General features: G+C 44.1%; 11 protein-coding genes across 11 annotated transcripts; 5 read left to right on the top strand and 6 right to left on the bottom strand.

Moving 5' to 3' along the window:
* Nucleotides 1-13: 13 nt before the first annotated feature.
* PUMCH_004875 (uncharacterized protein) lies at nucleotides 14-3,679 on the top strand (the record flags this gene model as incomplete). Its single annotated transcript, XM_063023794.1, has 1 exon — nucleotides 14-3,679. One exon carries the CDS (start codon nucleotides 14-16, stop codon nucleotides 3,677-3,679), a length of 3,666 nt encoding a protein of 1,221 aa, XP_062879864.1.
* A 124-nt stretch (nucleotides 3,680-3,803) lies between these two features.
* On the top strand, nucleotides 3,804-4,298 carry PUMCH_004874 (uncharacterized protein; the record flags this gene model as incomplete). Its single annotated transcript, XM_063023793.1, has 1 exon — nucleotides 3,804-4,298. One exon carries the CDS (start codon nucleotides 3,804-3,806, stop codon nucleotides 4,296-4,298), a length of 495 nt encoding a protein of 164 aa, XP_062879863.1.
* A 140-nt stretch (nucleotides 4,299-4,438) lies between these two features.
* On the bottom strand, nucleotides 4,439-8,089 carry PUMCH_004873 (uncharacterized protein; the record flags this gene model as incomplete). The annotated part of the gene is made up of 1 exon (XM_063023792.1): nucleotides 4,439-8,089. One exon carries the CDS (start codon nucleotides 8,087-8,089, stop codon nucleotides 4,439-4,441), a length of 3,651 nt encoding a protein of 1,216 aa, XP_062879862.1.
* Nucleotides 8,090-9,807: 1,718 nt separating this feature from the next.
* On the top strand, nucleotides 9,808-10,518 carry PUMCH_004872 (uncharacterized protein; the record flags this gene model as incomplete). The annotated part of the gene is made up of 1 exon (XM_063023791.1): nucleotides 9,808-10,518. The coding sequence occupies one exon, from the start codon at nucleotides 9,808-9,810 to the stop codon at nucleotides 10,516-10,518; it is 711 nt and encodes a 236-aa protein (XP_062879861.1).
* Nucleotides 10,519-10,589: 71 nt separating this feature from the next.
* On the bottom strand, nucleotides 10,590-12,443 carry PUMCH_004871 (uncharacterized protein; the record flags this gene model as incomplete). Its single annotated transcript, XM_063023790.1, has 1 exon — nucleotides 10,590-12,443. One exon carries the CDS (start codon nucleotides 12,441-12,443, stop codon nucleotides 10,590-10,592), a length of 1,854 nt encoding a protein of 617 aa, XP_062879860.1.
* A 29-nt stretch (nucleotides 12,444-12,472) lies between these two features.
* PUMCH_004870 (uncharacterized protein) lies at nucleotides 12,473-15,082 on the bottom strand (the record flags this gene model as incomplete). The annotated part of the gene is made up of 1 exon (XM_063023789.1): nucleotides 12,473-15,082. The coding sequence occupies one exon, from the start codon at nucleotides 15,080-15,082 to the stop codon at nucleotides 12,473-12,475; it is 2,610 nt and encodes an 869-aa protein (XP_062879859.1).
* Nucleotides 15,083-15,822: 740 nt separating this feature from the next.
* Nucleotides 15,823-17,343, bottom strand: PUMCH_004869 (uncharacterized protein; the record flags this gene model as incomplete). The annotated part of the gene is made up of 1 exon (XM_063023788.1): nucleotides 15,823-17,343. One exon carries the CDS (start codon nucleotides 17,341-17,343, stop codon nucleotides 15,823-15,825), a length of 1,521 nt encoding a protein of 506 aa, XP_062879858.1.
* Nucleotides 17,344-17,543: 200 nt separating this feature from the next.
* On the bottom strand, nucleotides 17,544-19,208 carry PUMCH_004868 (uncharacterized protein; the record flags this gene model as incomplete). Its single annotated transcript, XM_063023787.1, has 1 exon — nucleotides 17,544-19,208. The coding sequence occupies one exon, from the start codon at nucleotides 19,206-19,208 to the stop codon at nucleotides 17,544-17,546; it is 1,665 nt and encodes a 554-aa protein (XP_062879857.1).
* Nucleotides 19,209-19,810: 602 nt separating this feature from the next.
* Nucleotides 19,811-20,647, top strand: PUMCH_004867 (uncharacterized protein; the record flags this gene model as incomplete). Its single annotated transcript, XM_063023786.1, has 1 exon — nucleotides 19,811-20,647. One exon carries the CDS (start codon nucleotides 19,811-19,813, stop codon nucleotides 20,645-20,647), a length of 837 nt encoding a protein of 278 aa, XP_062879856.1.
* A 1,418-nt stretch (nucleotides 20,648-22,065) lies between these two features.
* PUMCH_004866 (uncharacterized protein) lies at nucleotides 22,066-22,527 on the top strand (the record flags this gene model as incomplete). The annotated part of the gene is made up of 1 exon (XM_063023785.1): nucleotides 22,066-22,527. One exon carries the CDS (start codon nucleotides 22,066-22,068, stop codon nucleotides 22,525-22,527), a length of 462 nt encoding a protein of 153 aa, XP_062879855.1.
* A 438-nt stretch (nucleotides 22,528-22,965) lies between these two features.
* PUMCH_004865 (uncharacterized protein) lies at nucleotides 22,966-24,390 on the bottom strand (the record flags this gene model as incomplete). The annotated part of the gene is made up of 1 exon (XM_063023784.1): nucleotides 22,966-24,390. One exon carries the CDS (start codon nucleotides 24,388-24,390, stop codon nucleotides 22,966-22,968), a length of 1,425 nt encoding a protein of 474 aa, XP_062879854.1.
* Nucleotides 24,391-24,576: the final 186 nt, after the last annotated feature.

Below are 24,576 nucleotides of genomic sequence, written 5' to 3'. Positions count from 1 at the left end.
CCTTACGGAAGAAATGTCGAAAGTGACGCCAAACAAAAAAAGCGTGAAGCCCAAAACGGGCTCCAGCAGCACGCGCATGAAACAGCTGTCGCTTATGGCCTTTTTGAAGCCGGCTTCGACTAATCTGGCTGCTCCAAGTTCCTCTCCACTCAAGAACAAATCGAAGCACCCAGAGAGTGACAAGGAAAACGACAATTCTACCATTGCCATTGAAGAGAATAAAAAGAATACAGACACTCCTTTGACGTCTGACAGCGAAGCTCTGGTGAAGAAACCTCTAGATTTTGCTTCGTCGCCTGTTAAATATGTATCACAGAAGACTTCGCAGGTGGTTATCGAAAAGGAAGAGGACAAGCCTCATGTAGCTCCTGATATTACATTGAACCTGTCGGAAAAGACTGTGAAGGCCGAACCAACTACTCGTGGTGGAAGAAAGACTAAAGGCGTAGTGTACGCGGAATCCGACAATTCAGAAGACGAGGCACCAACAGTTCGCAAAAGAAGGCGTGCCGTGGAAAGTGATGATGAGGATGATTTTAAACCCGATGCTGTTGAGGACGACGATGCAGATGACGACCATATGGATGACTTTATTGATGACGATGTGAGCAGTTCTAACGAAGCCCCAGAGGACCAGGAATCTGAGGACGAGAGTAGTTCTGTCAAGCGTACCACAAAGAAGAAGAAGCTACTGCCTCCAAGACAGTCACAAGACCTAGACAACAGTTCCGGGTCTGGTTCATCTTCTAATTTGGGCTCCAAATTTCTTGCTAGTTCTCTGTATGTGGCCACGGGCACTGCTTCGAAATCGGTCAAGAAACCTAAGGCTGCGTCAGCTGCTAAGTCGTTTGAAAAAGAAAATGAAGAAAGATATTCTTGGCTAGTCAATGTCCGAGATGCCGACAAAAGGACTCCTGACGACCCAAAGTACGATTCAAGAACCTTATACATCCCATCATCGGCATGGGCCAAATTCACTGCATTTGAGAAACAATATTGGGAGATTAAAGGAAAGATGTGGGACACTGTGGTTTTTTTCAAGAAGGGAAAGTTCTACGAGTTATATGAGAATGATGCTATAATTGCCAACACACAATTTGATCTCAAAATTGCTGGCGGAGGCAGAGCTAATATGAAACTTGCCGGAATTCCTGAAATGTCTTTTGAGTATTGGGCAAAAGAGTTCATTGGACATGGCTATAAGGTCGCTAAAGTCGACCAAAAAGAAACTCTCTTGGCCAAAGAAATGAGAGGAGGCGGAAGCAAGGAAGAAAAGATCATCAAGCGTGAATTAACCGGCGTATTAACTGGTGGAACCTTGACAGATCCAAACATGTTGACCGATGATATGGCAACATACTGTATGGCGATCAAGGAATCCGTTACTGAAGAGGGTGCAAAGATATTTGGTGTTTGCTTTGTTGATACAGCAACTTCCGAAATGAATTTCATTGAGTTAGTTGATGATGATGAGTGCACAAAATTGGACACTCTCATTACTCAAATTAAACCCAAGGAAGTTTTGTGCGAAAAGAATAATTTGTGCTCAGCGGCTGTCAAAATCATCAAGTTCAGTGCTCACAACAATCATCAAATCTGGAATCATCTCAATCCTTACTCCGAGTTCCTTGATTACGATGCTGCCCTTGATGCACTTGTTCATGGCAAGTACTATGAAGCTGAAGATTTAGACGACTATTCTCATTATCCAGAAGTCTTGCTCAAGTACAAAGATCACCATCCAGTTGCATTCAATGCTTTCGGTGCATTGTTATTCTATTTGAAGACCCTTAAACTTGAGCAAAGCATTTTGAGCTTGGGAAACATCAAAGAGTATAAGATTTCGCGGAACATCTCTTCACATATGCACTTGGATGGAATCACGCTCAATAATCTCGAAATTCTCAACAACAATTTTGACGGAGGTGATAAAGGAACTCTTTTTGCGTTGGTCAATCGTGCCATAACTCCATTTGGAAAGCGTACTCTCAAGCTGTGGGTGCTCCATCCATTGATGAACGTTGATGAGATCAATGCAAGATATGATGCTGTAGACTTTTTGATGAATTCCGAGCCGGAATTGCGAGTTGAGCTTGAAGACAAGCTCAACAAGTTGCCTGACTTAGAAAGACTCATTGCAAGAGTTCACTCGAACACATTGAAGTTCAAAGACTTTCTCAAGGTATTGGAGGGCTTTGAAATTATTTCAAAGGTTTTCAAGAAATTGGCCAAGCACAATCTCGAAAACTCTGGGTCTCTAGGTAAGCTTCAGTCCATGTGCAACCCAGAACTTCACAACATCATTGCCTCGTGGGATGATGCTTTCGACAGACAGGAAGCTCTCAAGAACATTGTGGTCCCTGCTGAAGGTGTTGATGCTGAGTTTGATGAATCAATGAAACTCATTAAATCTTTGGAGTCACGTCTTGAGGAGCATCTCAAGTCATACAAGAAACAATTCAAGTCCCATGAAATTTGCTACCGCGACTCAGGAAAGGAACTTTACTTAATCGAAATGCCAGTGAAAATTAAATCGATTCCTAAAGATTGGCAGCAAATGGCAGCCACCTCTAAAGTGAAAAGATACTGGTCTCCTGAGGTCAAGATACTTGTTAGAGAATTGATGGAACAGAGAGAATTGCACAAAACAGTGTGTGAGAATCTTATTTCTCGTATGTATAAGAGGTTTGATGTGAACTACACAAACTGGGTATCAGTAATCAAGACTATCGGCAGTATCGACTGCCTTATTGCTCTCACCAGAACTTCGGAAACAATTGGATATCCTTCGTGCAGACCAAAGTTCATCAACAACGACTGCAAGGGATCTTTGTCGTTTGATGAGCTTCGTCATCCATGTTTTGTTGGAAAATCTGAGTTCATTCCAAACGATGTTCACCTTGGTGGAGAACATCCTAACTTCGGCCTTTTGACTGGTGCAAATGCTGCCGGAAAGTCGACTTTGATGAGAACAACCGCATTGGCTGTCATATTGAGTCAAATTGGGTGCTACGTGCCGGCGCTGAATGCTACCCTCAGTCCTGTTGACAAGATCATGACTAGACTTGGTGCAAACGATAACATCATCCAGGGCAAATCAACATTCTACGTTGAGCTCTCTGAGACCAAGAAGATTTTGAGCAATGCAACAGCAAACTCTTTGGTCATTCTCGATGAGTTGGGACGTGGAGGTTCCTCTAGTGATGGATATGCCATTGCTGAGGCTGTACTCCACCATTTAGCATCATACGTTCATCCTCTCGGATTTTTTGCCACCCACTATGGTAGTCTTGGACTTTCTTTCGTGAACCATCCGCAAATCGTGCCACTCCGCATGGCCATTCTTGTCGATGCCCTGTCAAGAAATATCACTTTTCTTTACAAAGCGGAACGAGGAACCGCGCCAGGATCTTTTGGTATGAGCGTTGCTGCCATGTGCGGTGTCGCGTCTGACATTGTCGACCGGGCGGAAATTGCCGCTAGAGAGTACGAACAAACGTCAAAGTTGAAACAGGAGCATGACAGACAAAAGGCCAATAAGTTGAGTCTAGGGTTGCAGAGCGATTTCGTCTGGCACTACCAGCGAGCCGAGGAAATAAAGAATGGTATCCTTAGATATGGTGAGACAGAGAAAGTTGAATCATTGAAGAATATGTTCGAAATGATTAACTCTCTCTAAACAACTTCTCTTAGTCCCATTCGCTCTCTTTTTGCAGCCAAGTTTATCTGCAGTCCGGCCTTCCTCTTATCAAGTCACCCCAGATTCTGGTCCTACACCATTCTGATCTGAAGTAATATTTATTATGAGCACCAACGTCAAAAACGCTGTGAACTTTCTCCTTTTTTCCGTCGCCCTCGGCGGTGGTCTTGTCCATTCCTACGTGGTATCTCCCATCGCATTCAAACACTTGCCGCTTGAGCATTTCAGCAATCTTCAGAACAAGGTTTTCCCCCATTATTTCCTTGGCCAGGCTCTAATTCCAGTGGTTTTGAGTTTGACTACTCCTCTTCCACTTCGCGTTGCTGGACCAGTGTTAGCAGCCTCCGGAATTGCCGGTGCATTGAACCTCATGTGGGTTCTTCCAGTTTGCAAGGATGCAAAGGACAAAAAGAAGAAATTGGAGGCAGAAAAACTCCACGAGCAGATTGTTGATGGTAAGCCGGTTCCTACGGATGAGTACCGTGCTTTGAGTAAAAGATTTGGTATGTACCATGGGATTTCGTCCTTGTTGAACTTGGTATCTTTGCTGTCATTAGTTGTCTACGGAGTATACTTAGGCAGAATCGTCAGAGTTTAAACAATCATTTGAGACATTGAAAGGACCTACTTTTTGGTTTTGGCATTTGCCGCTGTTCGTAAATAAGACATGTCTCTATTAAATATATATGTTTGAATTATCCAAGATCACCAGAAACGCTTTGACGGACTGCACGGACCCTACTGTAAAATCATAGATTCGCCATCAATCAAGAACTTTCTAATCTGAGAAAGACTTCCACTCAATTTTTTGAAGATGCAGACCTTGATATTTGTGTCGTACAAATACTTCATCATTAGCTCTCCTATCTTCAAGATGTACAACGACTTCTCCAACTTGTAGGCGAAGAAATTGTTGTTCTCGAGCAATTCCTTCATTTGAGCTTCATCCAGTATGTTGCTGCTAAGCAATTCGTCGTTGCCTGACAGAAACATGTATAAGTTCGTAAGATCATTTTCTTGTCTGAGTGATTGATATTGTGCTCTTAAGAAGCTTTCAATCTTAGCCATTAGTCTCAAGACGATGATGAACCGCTGGTTAAGTTGTTTGGTATAGTTAGCATTAGCATGACGACCCAAATCAGTTGAAGGATTATTTCTCTTTGCAATGTGTACCGCAAAGATCGACAAAATGGTAAATACATGGAACATCATTTGAGAATTGATGGAGTTTTTTGCACTATCAACCTCATCAAACACCTTCCAACTGACCGCCTTCTCGAAATTGGCGCATGTATTGTACTGATGCTGTAAAGAGTCATTGATCATAGTTTTAAATTGGTCCATGTAGTCAGCCCCTGCCAAAAATGAAAGCTCGGAGTGGAAAATTTCCTGTTTTCCGTTGCTGAACTCCACTGTTGCATCATCCGTGCGAAAGAGAACTAGCTTAGTGATAATTATGCAGCAGTCAATAAGCTTGATATGGTCAAAATCGTTGAGATTGTCAATGTTGAGCAAAAACTTGAAATAGTTGCGCGTCAACTCTTCATAATTTCTGAGCCAACTTTGCTCCTTTAGGAGTTTGAAATCTATAATAGAGCATATCTTCACAAAGTTGATGAGCATTGCACAGTCTAATTTCTCGAAGTCAATTTGGGCATTTTGAGGGAATCTCGTGTTTTCATTGGTTTTGGACGAGTCAATAAATAAGGTTAAGTTGTCCAAAATCGATCCAACATCCAAATTTTTCATCTCTTCGTACTGTTTTATTTCGAAGATTCCTTGAACAATTGTCGTAAATCCATACTTGCTCATGTTTGAGATTTTTGTAACAATCATTGGGCCGAAGTCGCTGCTCATCAATTTCATTAAAAGGTCTTTGAATACGATTGTGTTATTCTCGTCTTTCCGCAAGTAGAAGTCGAGATCGTTTGGACTATTGATGGAGCTCAAGTATGTCGTAAACGAATTGTAGTCATAGAATCTCCACACAAACTCTTCGTTGATGTTCGGGCAGGTTATATTACCCAAATCGTTAAGACTGAGAGTCAATGGAACGTTGTACATCATCAAAATGAAGTTTGTGAGCTTGTAGATCATCAAAACAATTCTCACTTGTGATTGTGCATTAATAGCATTTTTAAACTTTATCTCGGGGTTTGTGAAAGAACCATTCGAGTTTTGAGCCAAATGATCAGATTCAGCGCCATGCACCAGGAAATAGAACTCTCTGTTGCTTTTCACTGAAGTCTTGACAAGAGAGTTAAGTGCATTAAGCTGCCTTATAACGATGTACACGTTATTTTCGTTGTCTGAAAATAAACCATAAATGACCGACAAGGTCAAGGACTGGATGAGCCAAAGTGGATTCACCAAATTTTGTTGCCCCGAGCTTCCATTGCTTCCGTTCACCAGATTCTTTCTACTTTCGAGATAAATATGGATTGCTCTTCTAGAAGCCTCGTACAAGTGTTCAGAATCATTTTTGTCATTCACCAACAAAGCCCCCATTGTAGCAACAAGAAGTGGCATACAAACACGGGCACTTTCATTCAGAGGGTCTTCGTTTGCTGTCATGTCCATTATTTCATACTCATTGAGTTTGGAAGGATGGAGGAAGGGAAAGTGAGACAAAAACTTCTCTTTGAAATTTTTCAGGTAGAATTCCATTTTCTCATTACTGGGGATTGTGGGGGACATTATACCACTGATGGGGTACTTGCTCATTGCCTTATTAATCATCAGTCTTAGATTTCTCGTGAAGAGGACAGTTCTGCTGTAATGAGGGAGAGCGGATTTATTGAAATGCTTTGCAGACATGAGAGCCTCCATGTCCATGCCCTTACCACTCAAACCAAGTGGAAGACCTTGATTAACCATAAAGTTGGCCTGCTTTGAGGTAATGTTCAAATTCCCGCTGTGCAAGGACGTCGAAGAGGGTGATAAAAACGCGGGTGGAGGAGAGGTTGACTCGATACCAGAAGATGATACCAGAGGATTGTCTCCGTAGAAAGAGTATCCACTGGGCTGGAATTTGGAACCCATATCAAAATCTTGAGTTAAGTCGTCCATATCATTGAGAAAATTGAGGTCAAAATTAACACCCTCGGTTATTGTTGCAGGATATTGTTGCATATTTTTCATTCCGTTGGTATGATCAAGATCCATCAATTCATCTTCGAGTTCTTGCTTTATAGGCGACAATGGTCTGTTGATTCTAGAATTGAAAGCTGGTTTAGAGACCATGGACTCGGGGATATCGTAGAGAGTATAACCGTATTCTTCTTCGTGTGTGCCATTAGTGGGTGTTGCATCATCCGCAGAGCCGGTCTGCTTATTAATGCTGTCCGTATGGTTCAAGAACGGAGCATGAGCTGTTGAGGAATCAATTGAATTATTAGAAGCGATGCTATCAGAGCGATAGAAATCGTTCCCGAGACCTGGTCCCATCACAGCCATATGAGGAGGAATCTCGCTATCTAGAGAGAAACCATGCTTGATCCCAGATTTAGAGTCGGACATACCGGGAATAGTAGACAAATTATTCAACCACGAGCTTTCATCGACAGAAGTAGAAGCCATAAGCTGTGGGGTGGAAAACTCCACATTGTCACCAGGATAAGAGTCGTGGAGATCGACCATAGCCGTGGCGTAATTAGGCCCTGATTGCGCCGAAAAAGATGCACCTCTGTTTCTATTTCTGCGATCAAATATTTGTCGTTGCAAATTCTGGTCCTTGACGGAGGCAGAACGAGACATTTTCTGGGGTGTGACGGGTCCGTTTTGAGAATTTTCCTTTGCTCTAAATAAGTCCACGTTAAAATTAATAGAGTCTTGTGAGCCTCGATGAGAGGCGCCTGGGGTAGGGAAGCCCGGAGGCAATATTTGAGGATTATTTTGGTTGTAGTGAGGCACTCCTGGACCTCCGGAGGCTCCGTTGATCACAGAAGGCGACATGTTGTTGTTGTTGCTGTCCTTGGAATACAGATCCGAATCGTTGACATTAAGTGAGCCCGGTGTATTCTTCAACAGTTTACGGCGCAAGCGAGTAATGGCATCGGCACATCCCGCATGTAGCTTTTGGGCATGGCGCAAAAGCAAGTCTCGCCTGGAGAACTTCCGCTGACACACGCCACAGGTAAAAGGCTTTTCTTTGGTATGGGACCGCTCGTGGCGATGCAAGTGTTCCAAGCGGGCAAACGCTCTGGTGCAGATGGAGCACACATAGAGCCGAGGTTTGCCGGACGGCGTGGTGCCATGGGAGGTCAACTCCTTAGGGAGCTCCTTCTTGACTACAGGAGTTGGTGTGTCAGGCGACATGCGCGAGTCGGGCATGTTGGGCACGGGGAAGTCCAATTGGTTGTTGGTCTGGATCTGTACCAGAGACACCATGCGATAAGATAGAGAGATAGGGAAAGGCTACAGAATCAGCGTCGCAACTAACACAGAAAGATGCGGGCGGAAGTTGGAGTAATGAGAGCTAGGAGACGGAAACCAACCTCCAACGATGACACTCAAAACCCGATGGAAGTGCTGACGCAAATCTTGTTTTGAGGATGAATGGTGCGAGACCCCGGCACAGTGAAAAAAGGACGGGACGGGAATGAATACCGGCAAGGTAAATAAATAGCGGGCGTCTGCGGAAAAAGCCCAATAAATAAGGAACAGGGCTCCGAACCAGGATGAAGGGAAGCACGGAAACGGCGAATGTTTTTGGAATTCGCACAAAGGTGGTTTGTATTGGGCCAGTAGGTGAGAACAAAAAGCGTTCGATACTGTTGGAGGTTGGGTCAGAAAATGCGGGGGAATGGTGGATGCACACACTACTGCGTGCGAGGAGCGACGGGTTCGGTGCTGCAGATGCGCCGGGCCCAATGGACCAACGGCATAGCCAACATTCAGTGAATAGGGGAAATTTTTGGGAGAGTAGCTGAGTTTCTGGTTAAACCGGTAATGAAGTTTTAGTGGATTTGATTTCTTTTGTAAATACTGGAGGGAATTGATGGTGAACGAGCTTTAACCGGTTTTAGGCGACGTCTGTCTGCAGTCTCGCCGTATAGCTTATGGCAGAAGCTGGACGAGCGAATGCTCTTAATTAGAGCATGGGTATGGTTACATTCATGCTGTTGCAGTGGTCATGGTGCAGGCCGATTTTTCTTTGCTTTTTTTCCTCCTACAATATTCCAAGCATTTCATCCGTCAGAATGTTCGGACTTCCCCAGCTTTTGGTCTGCTGTCTGCAGGCGCATATAGAGTGATGTAAGTATTTGATGTGACGCATAGACGCCAGGAATGCTTCCGCTATGGTGAAACTAATAGAGGAAAAAATGCATCTTTTGGAACTGCAATGCGTATCTTAAACGTAATTAAATAAACGAACTTACTCGTTCATGAAAAAAAAAATTGTTTGGCTGTAAAATCATTGATGGAGAGGTGTATGTGGTTCTAGTTCAACTTGAATTAGAGAATGACTCAGTTTCCAAAAGATGATTTTGTTTTATTGAGGTTGTACATTTAGGCCCAGGTTTCATATTTACTTTTTTCCAAATTTTTCAGTTCCTCCAGGATAGTAATTCGGTGTAGCGTTTTGCTTTTTTCAATTCTGAGCGCTTCCTCACAGAGATTACCAAAAAGAGAGCAATTTCCCAGGAGACATTTCAAAATAAAATAGTATCTGAAGTTCACGATTCTTTTATTGAAGAATTATTTATTTTCCACAACTTCTTCTCTTTCCTCAATTACAAGTATTTGGTCAAGTGTCTCTTATTCTCTGACCATACTTGGCACCTCCGAATAAATAAAACTGCCAGAAAAGTCTAGAAATTCTTATTTACAATAATTGAACCATGACTCAAATCTAAGTTATCGAGATCATAATCCATGATTCAGATCTGCCAATAGCGCAATTGACAATCACCAAAAGCCAAGGACCAAGAACCGAAAAACAAAAATGAAAACAAAAACACAAACTATTCATCAATTTATTGAAACATATTCCAAACGAAAAAAAGTAAAAGCCTCCAATCGTCATCTCCAATTTCTCACTCCCCAGGTTAACCTCTCTCATCTAGTGCGATTACGACATCCATCCACATTTATACCCATACACCATGTCCGTAATCGAAATCACATCCGAGGAACAATTCACAAAGCTAACCAAGGAAGATCCCTCGCGCCTCATTGCGTTGTACTTCCACACCAGCTGGGCTGCCCCCTGCCAGACCATGAACTCGGTGGTGGCTACTTTGGCCCAAGCCAACCCACAAGTCACATTTTTGTCCTTGGACGCAGATGAACAACAGGAAATCAGCGAATTGTTTGAGGTTTCTGCTGTGCCATATATCATTTTGATCCGTAACTCGACTATCTTGAAGGAGTTGAGCGGAGTTGATCCCAAAGACTTTATTGCAGCATTGAAGCAGTTCTCGCCTGCTGAAGCTAAGAAGGAAGAAAAGACACAGGAACCTACTCCTGCCGAGACAGAAAAGGAGGAGCCTACCGAGGAGGAGTTGAACGAGCGCTTGAAGAAACTTACAAGCGCCGCTCCTGTGATGCTCTTCATGAAGGGTTCTCCATCTGCCCCTCAGTGTGGCTTCTCCCGTCAGACCGTGGCTATTTTGCGTGAAAACCAAGTCAGATTCGGCTTTTTCGATATTTTGAAGGATGACTCTGTCAGACAGGGCTTGAAGACCTTCTCTGACTGGCCTACTTTCCCTCAGTTGTACATAAACGGTGAGTTCCAGGGAGGTTTGGACATCATCAAGGAATCGCTCGAAGAGGACCCCGACTTCTTTAAGAATGCTCTTGGCGAAGAGAACTAGGTAATATTTATATAGCTACTGGGTACTTTAATTAGATTTAATTACATTAAAGCCATATATCGTCGCGTCTTTCACACGATGCCTTGTGACACCAAGAAGTCTAGCTCCGGGTCATCTTGCATGTCTTCATCATTTCCATTGTCATCATCATTATTAATGTCATTATCGATCGTAATCTTGGGAGTAACGCTGCCTTGGGTGCGCTGCTGCGTCATTGCGAGAAATTGTTCATCAAGAGTGTCCTCCAAATCCTCTTCATCTGTCGAGTTTTCTATTGCGTCACTCAAATCATCGTCATCATCTTCTTTGTTATTGTCTTCTTGACGTGCAATCTCATTGATATCGCTGCGGAATTGATCCTCATTGCCTCTTTCGGCTTCGTCCTCATTCTCCATTATGCTTGGTGTTTCCTCTGCAAAGAGCTTTTTGAATGCTCCTCCAACTCGCTGGTATTGTTCTTTTGAAACATCGTGTGCCATTTTATACCTGAAGGAATTCAAGATTTTTGGCACAAGATTTCCATCAATGAGATTGATATCATCCCGCAGGACTTGAAGTTTCGCTATGTATCTTCGATAATTGCTTATTTCGGAAGAAACTTTGTTTTGTTCCTTCTGCAGTCGAAATTGACGGGGAAACTTCATCGTCGAGGGGGGACCCTTTGCCTTTACATTTGCAAGCTCTAGTCGAGTTGCTAGGAGAGCGTACTCTTTGAATTCAGGCACCGCGCCAAACGTATCAGACAAACTGAGACTCTCAGTAATGGCCATTGCTCTCGATGTCTCGAAGTCCATGCCATTGTAAATAGTATAATTCTCCAATAACCCCAACAGAAGAAGATTTATATCATGGTAATTTTCCATCACATTCTTGATGGTATGAAAGTCATGGGAAAAATCATGATCGTAGCCGGTCATATCCGAAGTTGAGTGGATCACTTTTCCTATCGCATGAAAAAGAGTGATTTGATTTTCACGGCCTGTTTGAAACCTACTGAAATTGCCCTTCGACCCCACCCAAAACTGAAGATAGTTTATCAGTGATCTCACATCGCCACTTTCACAGAATGATTGTACAACAGATTTGCTTGCTCTAATATGTTCAGCCGAGCAGATGTGGTTGATGGTTTTGGCAAGATATGTTTTTGCAATGGGTTGAAATTTAATTCGTTGAATTCGGTTGTCAAACGATGCAGAATGCAATAAATCCTTTCCCAAAAGCGTCTCGACAGTTAGGCAGTTTTCAATATTATACGACCTTGAATCACGTTCGCTCAAAGAATCGAGTTCCGTGAGACAAAGCACCAAGGGAGGCATAGGGATGTCTTGAGCCGAAAAAATCCATTCTTTAATTGCTTTTCGAAATCGAAATAAAGTCTCCGCATGGAAAATATTCGGTAGCTCTTCAATTAGTATAACAGACAAGTTGGAGCCAATGTGGTACCGACAGGCAGCGAGAAAGTCAGGAAACTGCATCGGTAGAGCACCGTCGGCGGTATTTGTATCAAGAAACTCTACTAATCCACCAAGAGTGTTAGATTTACCAAGTAGTAGCTCTTTCGCTAGACATCGTATCGTAGTGGATTTCGAGCTCCCTGATGGGCCGGACAATACCAAAAGACGACAATTCAGCTCACCAGTAATCATGTTTGATAGAGCAGTTCTGACATCCTTGAGTTTTCTCGGATTAATGCATAGATCTCTGGAGTTTGCAGGACAGTATTTATCGACCCAACTGCGCGAGTCCAATTTCATTCGCGACAGCCGCGGCAATTGCTGGATTGGATCTTCCAGAATATCTTCTGGTTCATCACTAAGGCTATCATTAGGTGGGTCCCAGTGGTCTACATGCCGCCTTTTTATTGCCATTGAAGTAGTTGTCCCAGTTGAAACCTCAAACATGGAGTAATGCTCGATACTGCACATAGCCAAGAGAACAGTCGGTTTTGCAGCCACTAGTTTCGGTAGTTAGCATCGACAAACTGGTAGTTCTCCGGATTGAAGCTTTGGGTCTGAACCTCAGAGTACTCATTCACGAAAACGAAATTGTTTGAGTCTCTGTTCGAACGGCATTGCTGCATTTCAAAATTGAAGCTCGTGGTAGGAGTGATGAAGACAGGACTGCAACCATATTGAGGACCACTCAATTGAGACATCATCGGCATTGCGTCTAGAGGTGAAATTTGGGTCGGAATCCTTGCAGACAAATTTGCCGGATCATTCAGAGGAATACCTGGCACATTGGGAGGCAAGTACTCTCCAGAGTAATTTGGCGAATAAAGCAAGGGCCGCCCAATTGTTATATTGTCTTGGGAAGGAACAGGAACAAAACCAGAAAAAGTTCCCTGCAAGGGATAAGACACACCAGCGGGGACACCGGCTGGGTTATTGTTAGTGGCAGTAAGACCGTTGGGTATGCTGTTGAATCTGGTAGCATTAGCTTGGAACGACTCAGAGGTTTGATTGTCGGAGTTCATGGAGGAGGTAGGCACCAAGCTTGTGGAGTGCGACTGAAGGACCGAATCGGTAGGAATGAAAGAGATATGAGGCGGTTCCTCACTCTTCACGCCGCAAGGTGAGGATTCGTGAGCTATTGGCAGCTGAGGCAGGCTAACTGTTTGCGTTTCCATGGAAATGAAACGTGAATTGTCCAAATGAGCGACATCTGTCATCAATATGTCGCTATAATGAATCTCCATATGTTCTTCCATAGAAGGGTATAAACAGACAGAAAAGGTGTGCTCGTCGATGTTGTTTTCAGTCACAACTCCGCAATGGATGTCTCCGACATATCTCTTTCCTGGACCTCTCGCGGCGAATTGAACGAATGAATCAGGCTTTATTTGCAGACACTTGTCGGCGAGTTTTGACAGAGCAGGATCCAAGAAATGATACTCTTTAGCACGGTGTGTCTTGCAGAAGTTCTCATCGAAAGTATATCCCGCAGATATTGCGCAAGTTGCATGGTAATTGCGACGACATTTTGGCATCGAACATGCAACGCTGGCGCCTGCCAGATAACTGGCTGGCAAAATGGAGTGTTGGACGTGGCAAAATGTACACTTTGAGCTCTTACTTGATTTAATTGCCTTATCAAGTCCTTGAATCGTATCCTTGCCATTTTTGCAAACAACCTTGGGTTGAGGATGTTGGGATAACGCACAGATCCGGTGGACTTGCAGAGTCTTTGAATCATGGTCAGTGTCTAAGAGCTCAAACTGTTTGTACTTGGTCATGGATTCAGGAAGTACATTGGGACACAAAATGCATTGACGAGTAATTGGTTTTTGCACAATTCTTTGTCTCTTTCTTCCAGGCCGGCTCTGAGATTCGACAATTTCAGGCGTAGAACCGCTATCCGAGTCATCAATAGGATGCGTACTTTGAATAGCGACTGATTCTTCTGGCGTGTAAGGTATGCCCTTATACTTGCAGTAAATCTGGCGATGATTGATGGCCACAGCATCACCTATGCACTCACATTTTTTAGCGCCCTTAGCAATATCTAGCCAGTCATCAAGCGCAAAATTTACAGACTCGGCGAGGTTGAAGCCATAATTGAATCCCGCATGATACCCGTACGGATATGTGATGATGAATTCTCCCTGATTGTGAACCACACTATTGCACTGAATTCCGTTTTTTTCTAAGAATTGAGGTGAGGCAATGAATGTCTTGTGACGTAGGAATTCAGGACAGCTCTTGTAATGTTCATGGAAAATCTCTTTCATGAGGTCGAAGAAACGGCCCGCCTGCGCTTGGGGAATAGAGTACCACTGTTTCGGAGCGCCAAAATGCAAATAATTGATGGAATAAAGATCTTGGTCCTCGAGATGCCACGAGAACGATGCCTTCCACAACCCAGCATAGAGGTAAGCATCGTTCACACCCGGAAGCTTCTCCTCCATGAGATCTAGCAAATTAGGCAAATGTGCAACATTCCAGGGCCGCGAGGCATCTCCAAACACTGTTCCAAGCATATCTGCACCATACATGGGTTCAGCGTATCCTAAGGTCTTCCAATATAGATTCTCCAACACCTGGCACCGGTCCAGAGTGAACTCAGAGACATCGATATTGAAGTCGCCCAGAAGAAGACGCTTGGCGGCAGCCGAGTGAGGGGTCCTGCCCTTGGCTCTCAACTCCATTTTCTCGGAATTCGACCTCTCCGCATCTTTTCTTCCCTTCAGTGATGGCGGTGTATGATTGGCCTTCTCGGACAATTCCTTCCACTGAAAAATATCATATTTACGTTGCTTTTCTACATTCTGAGACGAGTACACGCCCTTCCGTCCCGCAGTCACATTCATGTTCTGGACAATGGGGTTCTTGATGCATACTTTCCTGAGTGTTTCTTCTGTGTATGTGCCTTCAAGCAGATTGAGCCATTCCACGGGAGGAATGATCTTGACTATACCACTCTGCATGCCGTACTTATTGATGGCCTTATTGAATTTGTAGAAATCCTCGAATTCGGCCATGGTGGGTTCGAATACTGGCACGCCATTGTTGTAATACTTCGGTTCGACCACCAAATTGGGGTCTGCTTTATATTTTGTCTCCATTGCCGTGCATGCACAATGTGTTTTTTCAAGATTGGATCTTGCTTGGATTAATTATTGGAGAATAGAGAACGATGGTGTTACTACTATATGTGAGGCAGAGATCACGAGCCTGATACGTTTGATGCAGGTCACATGGACCAACTTTGATCTGACAGGGGAAGCACATGGAGATGGAGAGCAGATTTTTTTTTTTGATTTCGATGACACCCATATCAGGGGCCATTTCAAGAGGATTTTTTCTCTTGTTTTAATCAGACTCCATCGGATTTTCGGCTGTTTTCTTGCCCCTTTGAACAGCGACCCTGTGTTCCTGCTGGTATACCTATATTCTCCTGCTGAGAATAGAACCAGCCGCCTCTGCAGGAGCTTCAGTGAGCGCTTACACATTACATACATATTTCACTTCCAGGTTACCCCTTCTTTAACTTGAAACATCATGGGAGTTATCAAAAATCCTCCTAAACCTCCAGCGCGGATCTCGAAATCCAGAGCAGCAAAAGCCTCTTTACTCACAGGTCTCACTGCTCTCTTTTTTGCTGTAGCTTGTTATCATATCTGGTGGGGAATCAAAGCATACTATAACAACCAGTTTGGCTCTACCGCATACAATTTGATTGTGATTGTGGGCAGTTTGGCATTGAATGCGTTTGTGTGCATCAAGGGCTTGGTTTACTTGGAGACGCGCTTGTTGAGCAATGATATCGATGCTGACCATAAGAAGTACATCTAAATCCTCCTTTTTATGGACTGGACGGGACCTGTAGGACAGAGATGGGTTTGCGGAGTGTGCTGACTTCTATTGTGTGGACCTCTTTGTCTTCACTTTCATCTTCAGAGTCTGATATGCTGTTGTACTGAGTTGGTTCCTGTGGAAGCACTCGTAGCTCAACACATGGATCTGTGCTTTGTCGGAGATGTAAAAAGCCTCTGAATTGGATTTGTTCGGATGTCCATGTGATCTTTGCTGCATTTTCAAGCGACATCAATACTTCTGGAGCCCGAGTGGGTGAAGACACAATTTCACTTTCGCTCGGCCAGTTTGTGGCTGAGCCATGAGAAATTGCATGGGCCTGAGCATCTTCCATTGTGGGTTTGATGGGTGACGATTCGAGTTTTCTACTGGTGGGGCTATCTATTTCAATGATAGACAGCGATCTTGGACGGGATTCGATAGACTCAGCGATAGTTTTGAGGTTTTCCTCGGTAGGGGCAAATGCGATGCTAGTGACAATGTCGATCGAGTCAGCCCAGATGGGTTTCTGGCGTGAAGGTATGTTACTCGCCATAGCTTGCGGATGCGGCACACCAGAAGTTTGTATAGTATTCAAAGGAGTATGTTTCAATGGAGAAGAATAGATTTGTGTTGGCTCCTTTTTAGCGGCATGGGGTAAAACAGCAACCCTGTCTTGTAGAATGGCCAACTCTCGCTCGCTGAAAGGCTCTATTTCTGGCTCAGAATTATCGATGGTCGTTTCGTTGTCACTACATTGTGGCGTACTATTTAGCACCTGAGAAAGGGTAAAGCAAAAGGGCTGATCTGCAGTCTCCTCGGGTATTTCCACACTTGTATTGCTAAGTAGCTGCTCGTCGTCTAGGTCATAGAGCCATTTCATGTCTTCGGTCGTGAGATCACTATTGGGCTGATTCGAGGCCTGCGACCAAAGACTCTGTGAATTTTCCTCCTGCGAGATCTGTTGAGCCTCTACTGCTTCAGCTTCTTTTATGGCTTTAATTCGCTTAGAAATCAAAACAAGACTTTTCTTCTTTGGCCCCGACAAATTAGGAAACTTCAATCGTAGAGTATCTAAAATGGTCTGCCATTCCTGGCCAGTGAAAAGCGACAGTTCATTCGCAATTCCCGCCCGGGAAGCCGGCGACGCTGTCACAGTTTCAAGAAGCGATATGAATTCATCTGCGCGCTCTTTTTCACCCTTGAAGTAGCTGAGAATGCTTTGTGAGTCGATGGGTTTCTTGGCTGCAAACAGATCTCTCACAAACGCACTGAGCAGAGTTATTTTCTTCGGCGCAGTTTTTTTTGTCTTCTTTGGAGGTTTCTTTTTGGACCCTGCTTTTGAGACCCGACCTCTGCCTGCCTTTGAGATGGGTTTTTTGCTAGTCTTCGAATTGCTATTACGGAATTCCTGTAGTTTCGCTATTCTCTGATCTTTGTGCTCCTGGACTTCGTGGCGCGATTGAATTTGTGTAGAAAGAAAATTGAGGGACGACAGAGGCGAAGCCGGACTTTTGGCCGACTTTCCCATTCCAGAACATTCGTGGTTGACCGAGCCTTTGGTTGATCTATGGATATGTGGGGTGCATAGACGCGTGAGATGAGATCAGATAAGAGTTTACGTAAAGGTAGCATTTTTGTATTATTTAGATTCATGCAGAATCAATTGGAGGTTTCGGCACCTTTTTTGGGATTTGTAGAGTGTGTATTTCTGTATTGTTCATGAACTGTTCATCCTTGTACTTCCTTGATCTTCCAGCCATTTTCCTTCTTATTATAAACAGCCACGCTTTGAATGGTGTATTTTAGGATACTCTTGGTGTAAGTGCTAAACTCCTTCTTTGCAAGCTCTGTAAGCGTGCCTATCGTGAAATCACTGTTCTTCTCGATGAACTTTATGAGGTCCTCCACGACCTTGGGGTCCTTGATGACCGGCTTTTGCGGTGTGAGAACATTTGGAGCCTCTACTGAAGACTTTGCCGCAACCACGCCGGGTTTGTTGGCACCCAGTGATACTTCAACGTTGGAAGAGGTGGTCTTTGGCATGCTCCAATAGTTCTTAAAAGGGTCAATCGGAAAGTCCATTCCGAGATCTAAACTCTCGAATTTCATGCTGTCAAACAATCCATTATTGTCAGTATTGCCACCGTTCCATATAGTAATAGCCTGTTGGGGAGGCCCCACGAGCCCTCGCTTTTTGAGTAAATCTGTGTTCTCAACAAAGTCGTCCATATCATCATCTCCATCTTCTTCTTCATCCTCGCCATCGTCCATATCATCAATGTCCTCACCTTCTCCCTCATCTTGCCAATCCAAATCAGAGTCATAGCCGTAGTCATAGCCTGTAAGCTCCGTATCTAGAGGGTTCAAATGAGTCAAGCTAACCTTCATGTGGTCTTCAGAACACCAGGTTCCGACATAAGGAGGTTTAGAGTTTTCGTAGAACTGAAGGTATTTGATAGGAGGAAGCCTATTGACAAGTTGAACAACCATAGCTTCCGTATAGTTAGGGGAGTTGAGGCCCTCAACGAGTTTCTGCGTGGTTGTGTAGTCTCCGGGAGAAGTGGCGAGTGTAATGCTGCCCAAGCAGTCTAAAGTTTCCGCCGGCGCGCTTTTAAGAGCCACGTCAAATGCGGCTTTGCGTGATTCAAGCTCGTCAGCTCGTAGGGAACCATTTTCTGCCATTATGACATTACTTTTCTGGAAAAAGGGTAGAAAATCATTCTCATAAGAGCGAGATTTAGCTTCACTTTTGGTAGGAGAGCTCTTTACAGGATCGGCAGGTTTAGCGGACAGACTGGTGGAGAAGAAACTGGAAATACGCATCTGCGAACGTTCTTCCTTGCGACGCTTCTCGTCTTCCTTTCTCTTGTGTTCCTCCTCTAGTTTGCGCTTCTTTTCTTCTCGTTTCAAGAGCCTCTCCTCCTCCTGCAACTGCTTTTTCAACAACTTCTCTTGTTCCTTGCGTTCTTTCTCCTCCTGTTTCTTCCGTTCCCGCTCCAATGCATCCTGTTGCTTTTTGAGCTCTTTAGCAACACGTTCCTCTTCTTTCTTACGTTCTCTTTCGAGCTTTTCGGCCTCTCGTTGTTTGAGTTTTAGCTGTTTCTCCTCTTCTTTAGCACGTAGCCTCTCTTGCTTTGCGCGCTCCCGTTGCGCGATACGCTCATTCTGCAACTCCAATTTGAGCGCTTCCTTTGGATCTAGGGTTGTACTGGTTGCAGACGCTGCGATTGTGAGGTCTCCAGCCTGGGTACTTAGATCAGTGACACCAGGTGACGGCAGCGCGGTATTGGACACTTCCTGTAGAGACTTTTCGCTCCCATTACTCATTGGAAGGTCATTTTTCAGATTTTCCTGGAGATCCTGGCCATTTTGTGCAGACGGGGCCGATTCCATGTTGTGTGACGCGTAATTCGACTATCAATCAAGACACAAGGAAGGGATTAAATGCGCAAGGACAACGAACGTCGAATATTTTGATGGTATGGTTTTTTTGTGAAAAAAAACGAAGCCGTTGATTGGTCTCGGACAAAGAGTGTGGTCAACCCAGGAAATGTGGTTTGTGTGGAAGAATGAGTGAAGAATTACTGTGCATATTCAAGGTAAAGTGCACTCACTCTACACTGTAGTCTACACCATCACCAATAAGGATCATGACGGCGAAATTTGGCATAAATTAATTTCTCATACACATAAGATCAATAAAAATTGGAATTCCTGTTTCTCAATTGGTCATTTTATTGTATTTAGCCATGGTTTTGTATTGTTACTGTCCCCACCTCAATAGGACATGGTGCAGTATATCTAAGTCAATATACTGATAACTCCTGCTATTTCTATCATCTGGACCTCGTTTATATCACTACTACTTGTTAGATTCACGTTGCCAACCAATTGGAGTTTCTTCTGAAAATCACATCATTCAATTAATTAGATTTAGCGAGGAATTGCCAATTCTGTATCTTCATTAAACCACACATTACTAAAGCTCTACAAACATGTCTATGCCAGGGGCTTATCCCACAGCCCAGCCTCGTGCAGCTCGACCCTCCGGCTTGAGCAATGACGCTACACTACTGGCTGATGCCTTTGAGGCCAAAAGCGAGCTCTGCAGCAAGGTGGAGGCCCAGAAACTACTCATATCCTCATTGAACTCAACCACGTACTTCCTTATAGGATTCCAATTTCTTCGTTTCACGCATAGTGCATGCATGCCTCCATCACTAGGACATTTGTTTATACAGTTTCTGCTTCAGCCATGGAGAGCAACTGCGCTAGCACAACCAGACCTTTTCGGAGAACACTTGGATGCACAGCAGGAATACTTTCTGGCGGTCCTGCTACCGTTCAACCGTGCGACTGCAGCAAAAATGCTTCTCAGAAGGACATGTCTACTCATATACTGGAAGTTTGTAGCGGTGGCCTTGTATCATATCTTATTCTATATATTTTGGCTTCAGCCCGTGGCTCTCCAAGGGAGACTAAGTAGTCTCGAACATGGATCTTGGTACGGCTTACTGTTTATTGGAGAAGAGATCGCCATCTCAGTTCTGCTGTCAGATATGTTTTTGTTCCAGCTCTTGAAGTTGGAGCTCGTACAAGTATTAATGCTTGATCTTGCCATTCTCTTATTGCAATTGGTGTTGTACCAATGCATCTTCATGCAGTCAACATTGTCTCCCAACGGAGTACGTCTCAATGAGCCGGAAGCGTTTATTCTTCGTGGAGAGCCTGGCGTTCCCACTTCTAAACTAGTCTCACCGGACTTGATTCAGATCAGACTATACGAATCAATGCAGAAGGAGGCATACTCCCTTTCCATCGACCTGCATTAAGACAAAATGAAACGAATATCCTGGATCTTTAGAATATTCATCATGTATTCTTGTGTCTTTATCAGCGTCCTGTATAATGCTCATGAATACTCACTTGTGTTACTTCAGTTCTTGAAACCCAATAGATGAATGAGGTATATTCTCGCCTTGAAGAGCGCATTTCCTAAACCATCACACATCCTACCTCAGCCGTATGATCTCTTTCGAAGCCCAATTTGCTATAGCTACAAAGGATCAAAGTATTCTGGCCAAGAGTTGTTCATACAGGCTTTAGGGATCAAGGCAAGTCAGAATGTTCCTTATGTCTGGAAGAAACTAGCTGAAGAGAAGAAGCAGGTCTTCTCATCTCCTCCTGTTCTGGTACACCATCACTTGGAAAGAATACGAAGCGGATATGAGATTGCGTCTACTAGCGATAATAACGAAAATCCGTTCCACGAGCTGGGATTGTATCCCTGGGAGATTGTAAAAGATAAACTACGGCAAAGACGTCCGTTCGGGTCCGATATTTATGATTGGCTCATACGAGAGGCCATTCTGTGTACAAAAGCATGTTTTAGTCCGGAGAAACTTGCATGCGACGAAGATATAATCAAGGGACAGAACACAACTAGCTTCACTGACTTACCGAATTCTATTCGTGCAAAATATGAACAATTGAGTGTACGCAAACTCGAATTCGTTGCTCATCGGTCCTCTCAGCTTCCAGGTCCCGCCTATGAAGTCAAACCTGCCTTTAACAAATTTGTCGATCTGCGTAAAGGCATGTATAGCGATTTACCATTCGCAAAGCGACTCGCTGTACTTGGTGAGGAATTTAAAAAGTTGCTGGACACTGAAAAGAAAGAGTATGGAACGAACCGGAGGATTTATAGGAGGCGAGACTTCAGAGAGTTTGTGTTGGAAAACGAGTTGTCACTTGTCATGGACTATATTTTCAAGTTTGGATCTGCAAATGCAGAGTTTAGCGACTGGCGGGATTGGAGAAAGTCTGTTGCTGGAGATTTAATTTACTTGGATCAGATGTATTCTCCAGTGATTGTTGTGAGCGATGCACAATATGAGATACTGTACGTCGATAGAATCCCAGTTCACATCGAGAATCTCTGTTGAGATTAAATAAACTACGATCAAATTCGGACTCCAGTTTCTCTTGAGATGGATAAATAAAGGATCTAAAAGATAGGTCTACAAAGAACATCTCTTATTGATCCAATCCACACAAGAAGAACAAGCATTAATAAACATTCGACATAAATCAAAACAATATTCAAAATAGAATTAATATCGAGAATTCACGAATCAGGAGATATCCCAATATTTACCACCCCAATATTTACAATCCCATTGATCCATCGCGCACATCTACTAACGCGTCTAACGTGTACGATCTACTTTCCACTACTCCACGCTTCACAATGTCAGACATCAAAAAAACAAAAATCGCAGACCAATTGAAGGTGTTCCTCAGATCCGACAAGGCCACCGTCCCAACCAAAGGTTCTGCTCTCGCTGCAGGCTACGACATTTATGCCTCTGAAGATGCCACCATTCCAGGTCAAGGACAGGGCCTTGTTGCCACCGATATCTCGGTGATTGTTCCTGTGGGAACCTACGGGCGTGTTGCTCCAAGATCCGGACTTGCGGTCAAGCATGGAATTTCCACCGGTGCTGGTGTCATTGACGCTGACTATAGGGGAGAGGTGAAGATTGTTCTTTTTAACCATTCGGCCAAGGATTTCGAAATCAAGGCCGGTGACAGAATTGCACAATTGGTCTTGGAGAAGATCATCAATGCTGATATTGTGGAGATCACCAAGGAGGAGTTGGACACCACTGACAGAGGTGAGGGTGGCTTTGGCTCGACTGGTACGAACTAGAAAATAATAGAATAAATTAATAGAGATACTTGAAAAAAGCGAAAATGTAGCTGATGGTATAGTTTGCTGGACGATTTCGTATTTTTGACGAATGCTACATGACTTCGATATTGGTACATGATTTGAATCTATGCGCCGATGACAAACGGTAGTCTTGAATACGTTATCTATACGACTAGACTCGTGAATTAAAAAATTGACAACGTTTGGGGTCGAAATTGAATAAGACGCACATACTTCTGAACTCGAATTTGAAAAGACGACAACTAAATTCACATTGAAATACAGAACTAATTGACACCAATAAATACATTGTTTGTAATAAATATGTAGACCTAAAGATCTTCTCACTTCGGATCTGTGCTAAAGGCGAAGTTCACTTGAATACTTAATATACATCGTGATATCTAAATCTCCCATTTTGTCAAGAAACTTGCTTTAGGCTTTGCTATGTTCAGGCTGCTTTTCGGAATCCTTCTCCTTCGCGGACTCATTCTCTGTAGATTTTTCCTCGGCGGCAGTTTCGCCCTCCACTGCGGCATTCTCGGAAGAGTCAGCCTTCGCGCCATCCGTAGTTTCCTCGTATTCGTCAAGCTTGATTTCATCCTTGATCTGGTTGACAGTGTCCTTCTCACGGAGGTTCTCCTCGTTAATCAACTCTTCTTGCTCCTTCAAAATGTCCAACTTCAACTTGGAGTCATGAGCCAACTCTAACTTGGCAACATTGTAGACCTCATCAGGAATGGAGGACAAGACAGCCAACAAAGCATCGTAGTAGGTCTCAATACCTTGGTCATGCTCACCGTAGGTGTAGACAGAAGAAAGAATCAAGAGAGGTGCGGGGATCTTACTCTTAAGTCTCAAGTCCAACCAAGTCTCCAAATCCTCTCTCAAACGAGCAGGAGAGACGTCTTGTGTCTTGATACCTCTTTGAGAACAAGCACTTTGCAATTCAGGAACAGTCAAAGAATCCACACCCTCCTTCTTGATGATGTGGTCATCCTTCATGATGGTCATCAAACGGTGTCTAATTTGGTAACGCACGATAGCGTCGGTACCATAAGCTCTAAGAGACATGTACTTGGCCATGGCCACCAACTGGTTTCTAGACAAGTTATCCAAGACCTGGTCATTCTTGAACATTTGAGCGACTTGAATAAGGTGCTCCTTCGAAGGGGTTTGACCGTTAGAAATGATGTCGAAGAAAGAAACAAAAGACTGTTTCTCCTTCTCGACCACCTTCTTGGACAATTTGAGACCCTCTTGGTCCAAGGACTTTTGGATCAAGTCGGAGGCAGCCTTACGGGTCTCGGCCAACTTGACACGCTTCTTCTTGGCCTCGGATGGAGAGACATAGGTCGAGGGCAACAAACCGGGGAAAATCTTGAGCGCCACAGGCAAGAGAAATTCGGCAAAAGGAATAATGATGAACATGAGGAATGGCACCAACCGCATCACATCACCCAAGGTCCGTAGCAATTGATTGTTTTCTCTACGCGACAAAGTGTAACCAGAGAGCAACTTGACCATCAACTTGGTCGACACCTTGATCTCGTATCCGAGTAACTTGGTACCGTGCCACATGTGTTTAGCGCCATCTTTGATCTTCGCAATCATGCCTGGCTTGACAGCTACAGCCTCAGCACCTTCTGTGGGAGCCAACTTGGTCACAGGTGCATCATCCTTGTGGATAATCTCCTTGGTGGGCTCGGCAGCTGGTTTCTCAGACTCATTTTTTGTGGAGTAGAAACGGGTGTTTCTGCTGAGAACTGGAATGAGCCTGACCGACCGCAAGGGAAGACGGGCGGCAGGCGAAAGTGCAGCTCGGAGCATGATGCTACGTGCAATAACCTGAGAAGCCATGTTGTGTGGGGGCTGACTTTTCGGTTAGGGGCGTATGGTTGTAGAGGTGAATTTTTGGCCACTGGGGAGGTTGGACCGTGGTCACGTGTCTCGGGGATAGGCCTACGGTTTCGAATGAAATGTTCGGCTAGAGTGGTGACGGATCTGTTGGGGAGAGTGAATTTTTGGGCGGTTTTAATAAAACTT

This window comes from Australozyma saopauloensis, chromosome 6 (genome assembly GCF_035610405.1).
Source record: "Australozyma saopauloensis chromosome 6, complete sequence".
Lineage (NCBI taxonomy): Eukaryota > Fungi > Ascomycota > Pichiomycetes > Serinales > Metschnikowiaceae > Australozyma > Australozyma saopauloensis.
The sequence above is the reverse complement of the archived record's forward strand: the minus strand, read 5'-3'. Positions and strand labels throughout refer to the sequence as shown.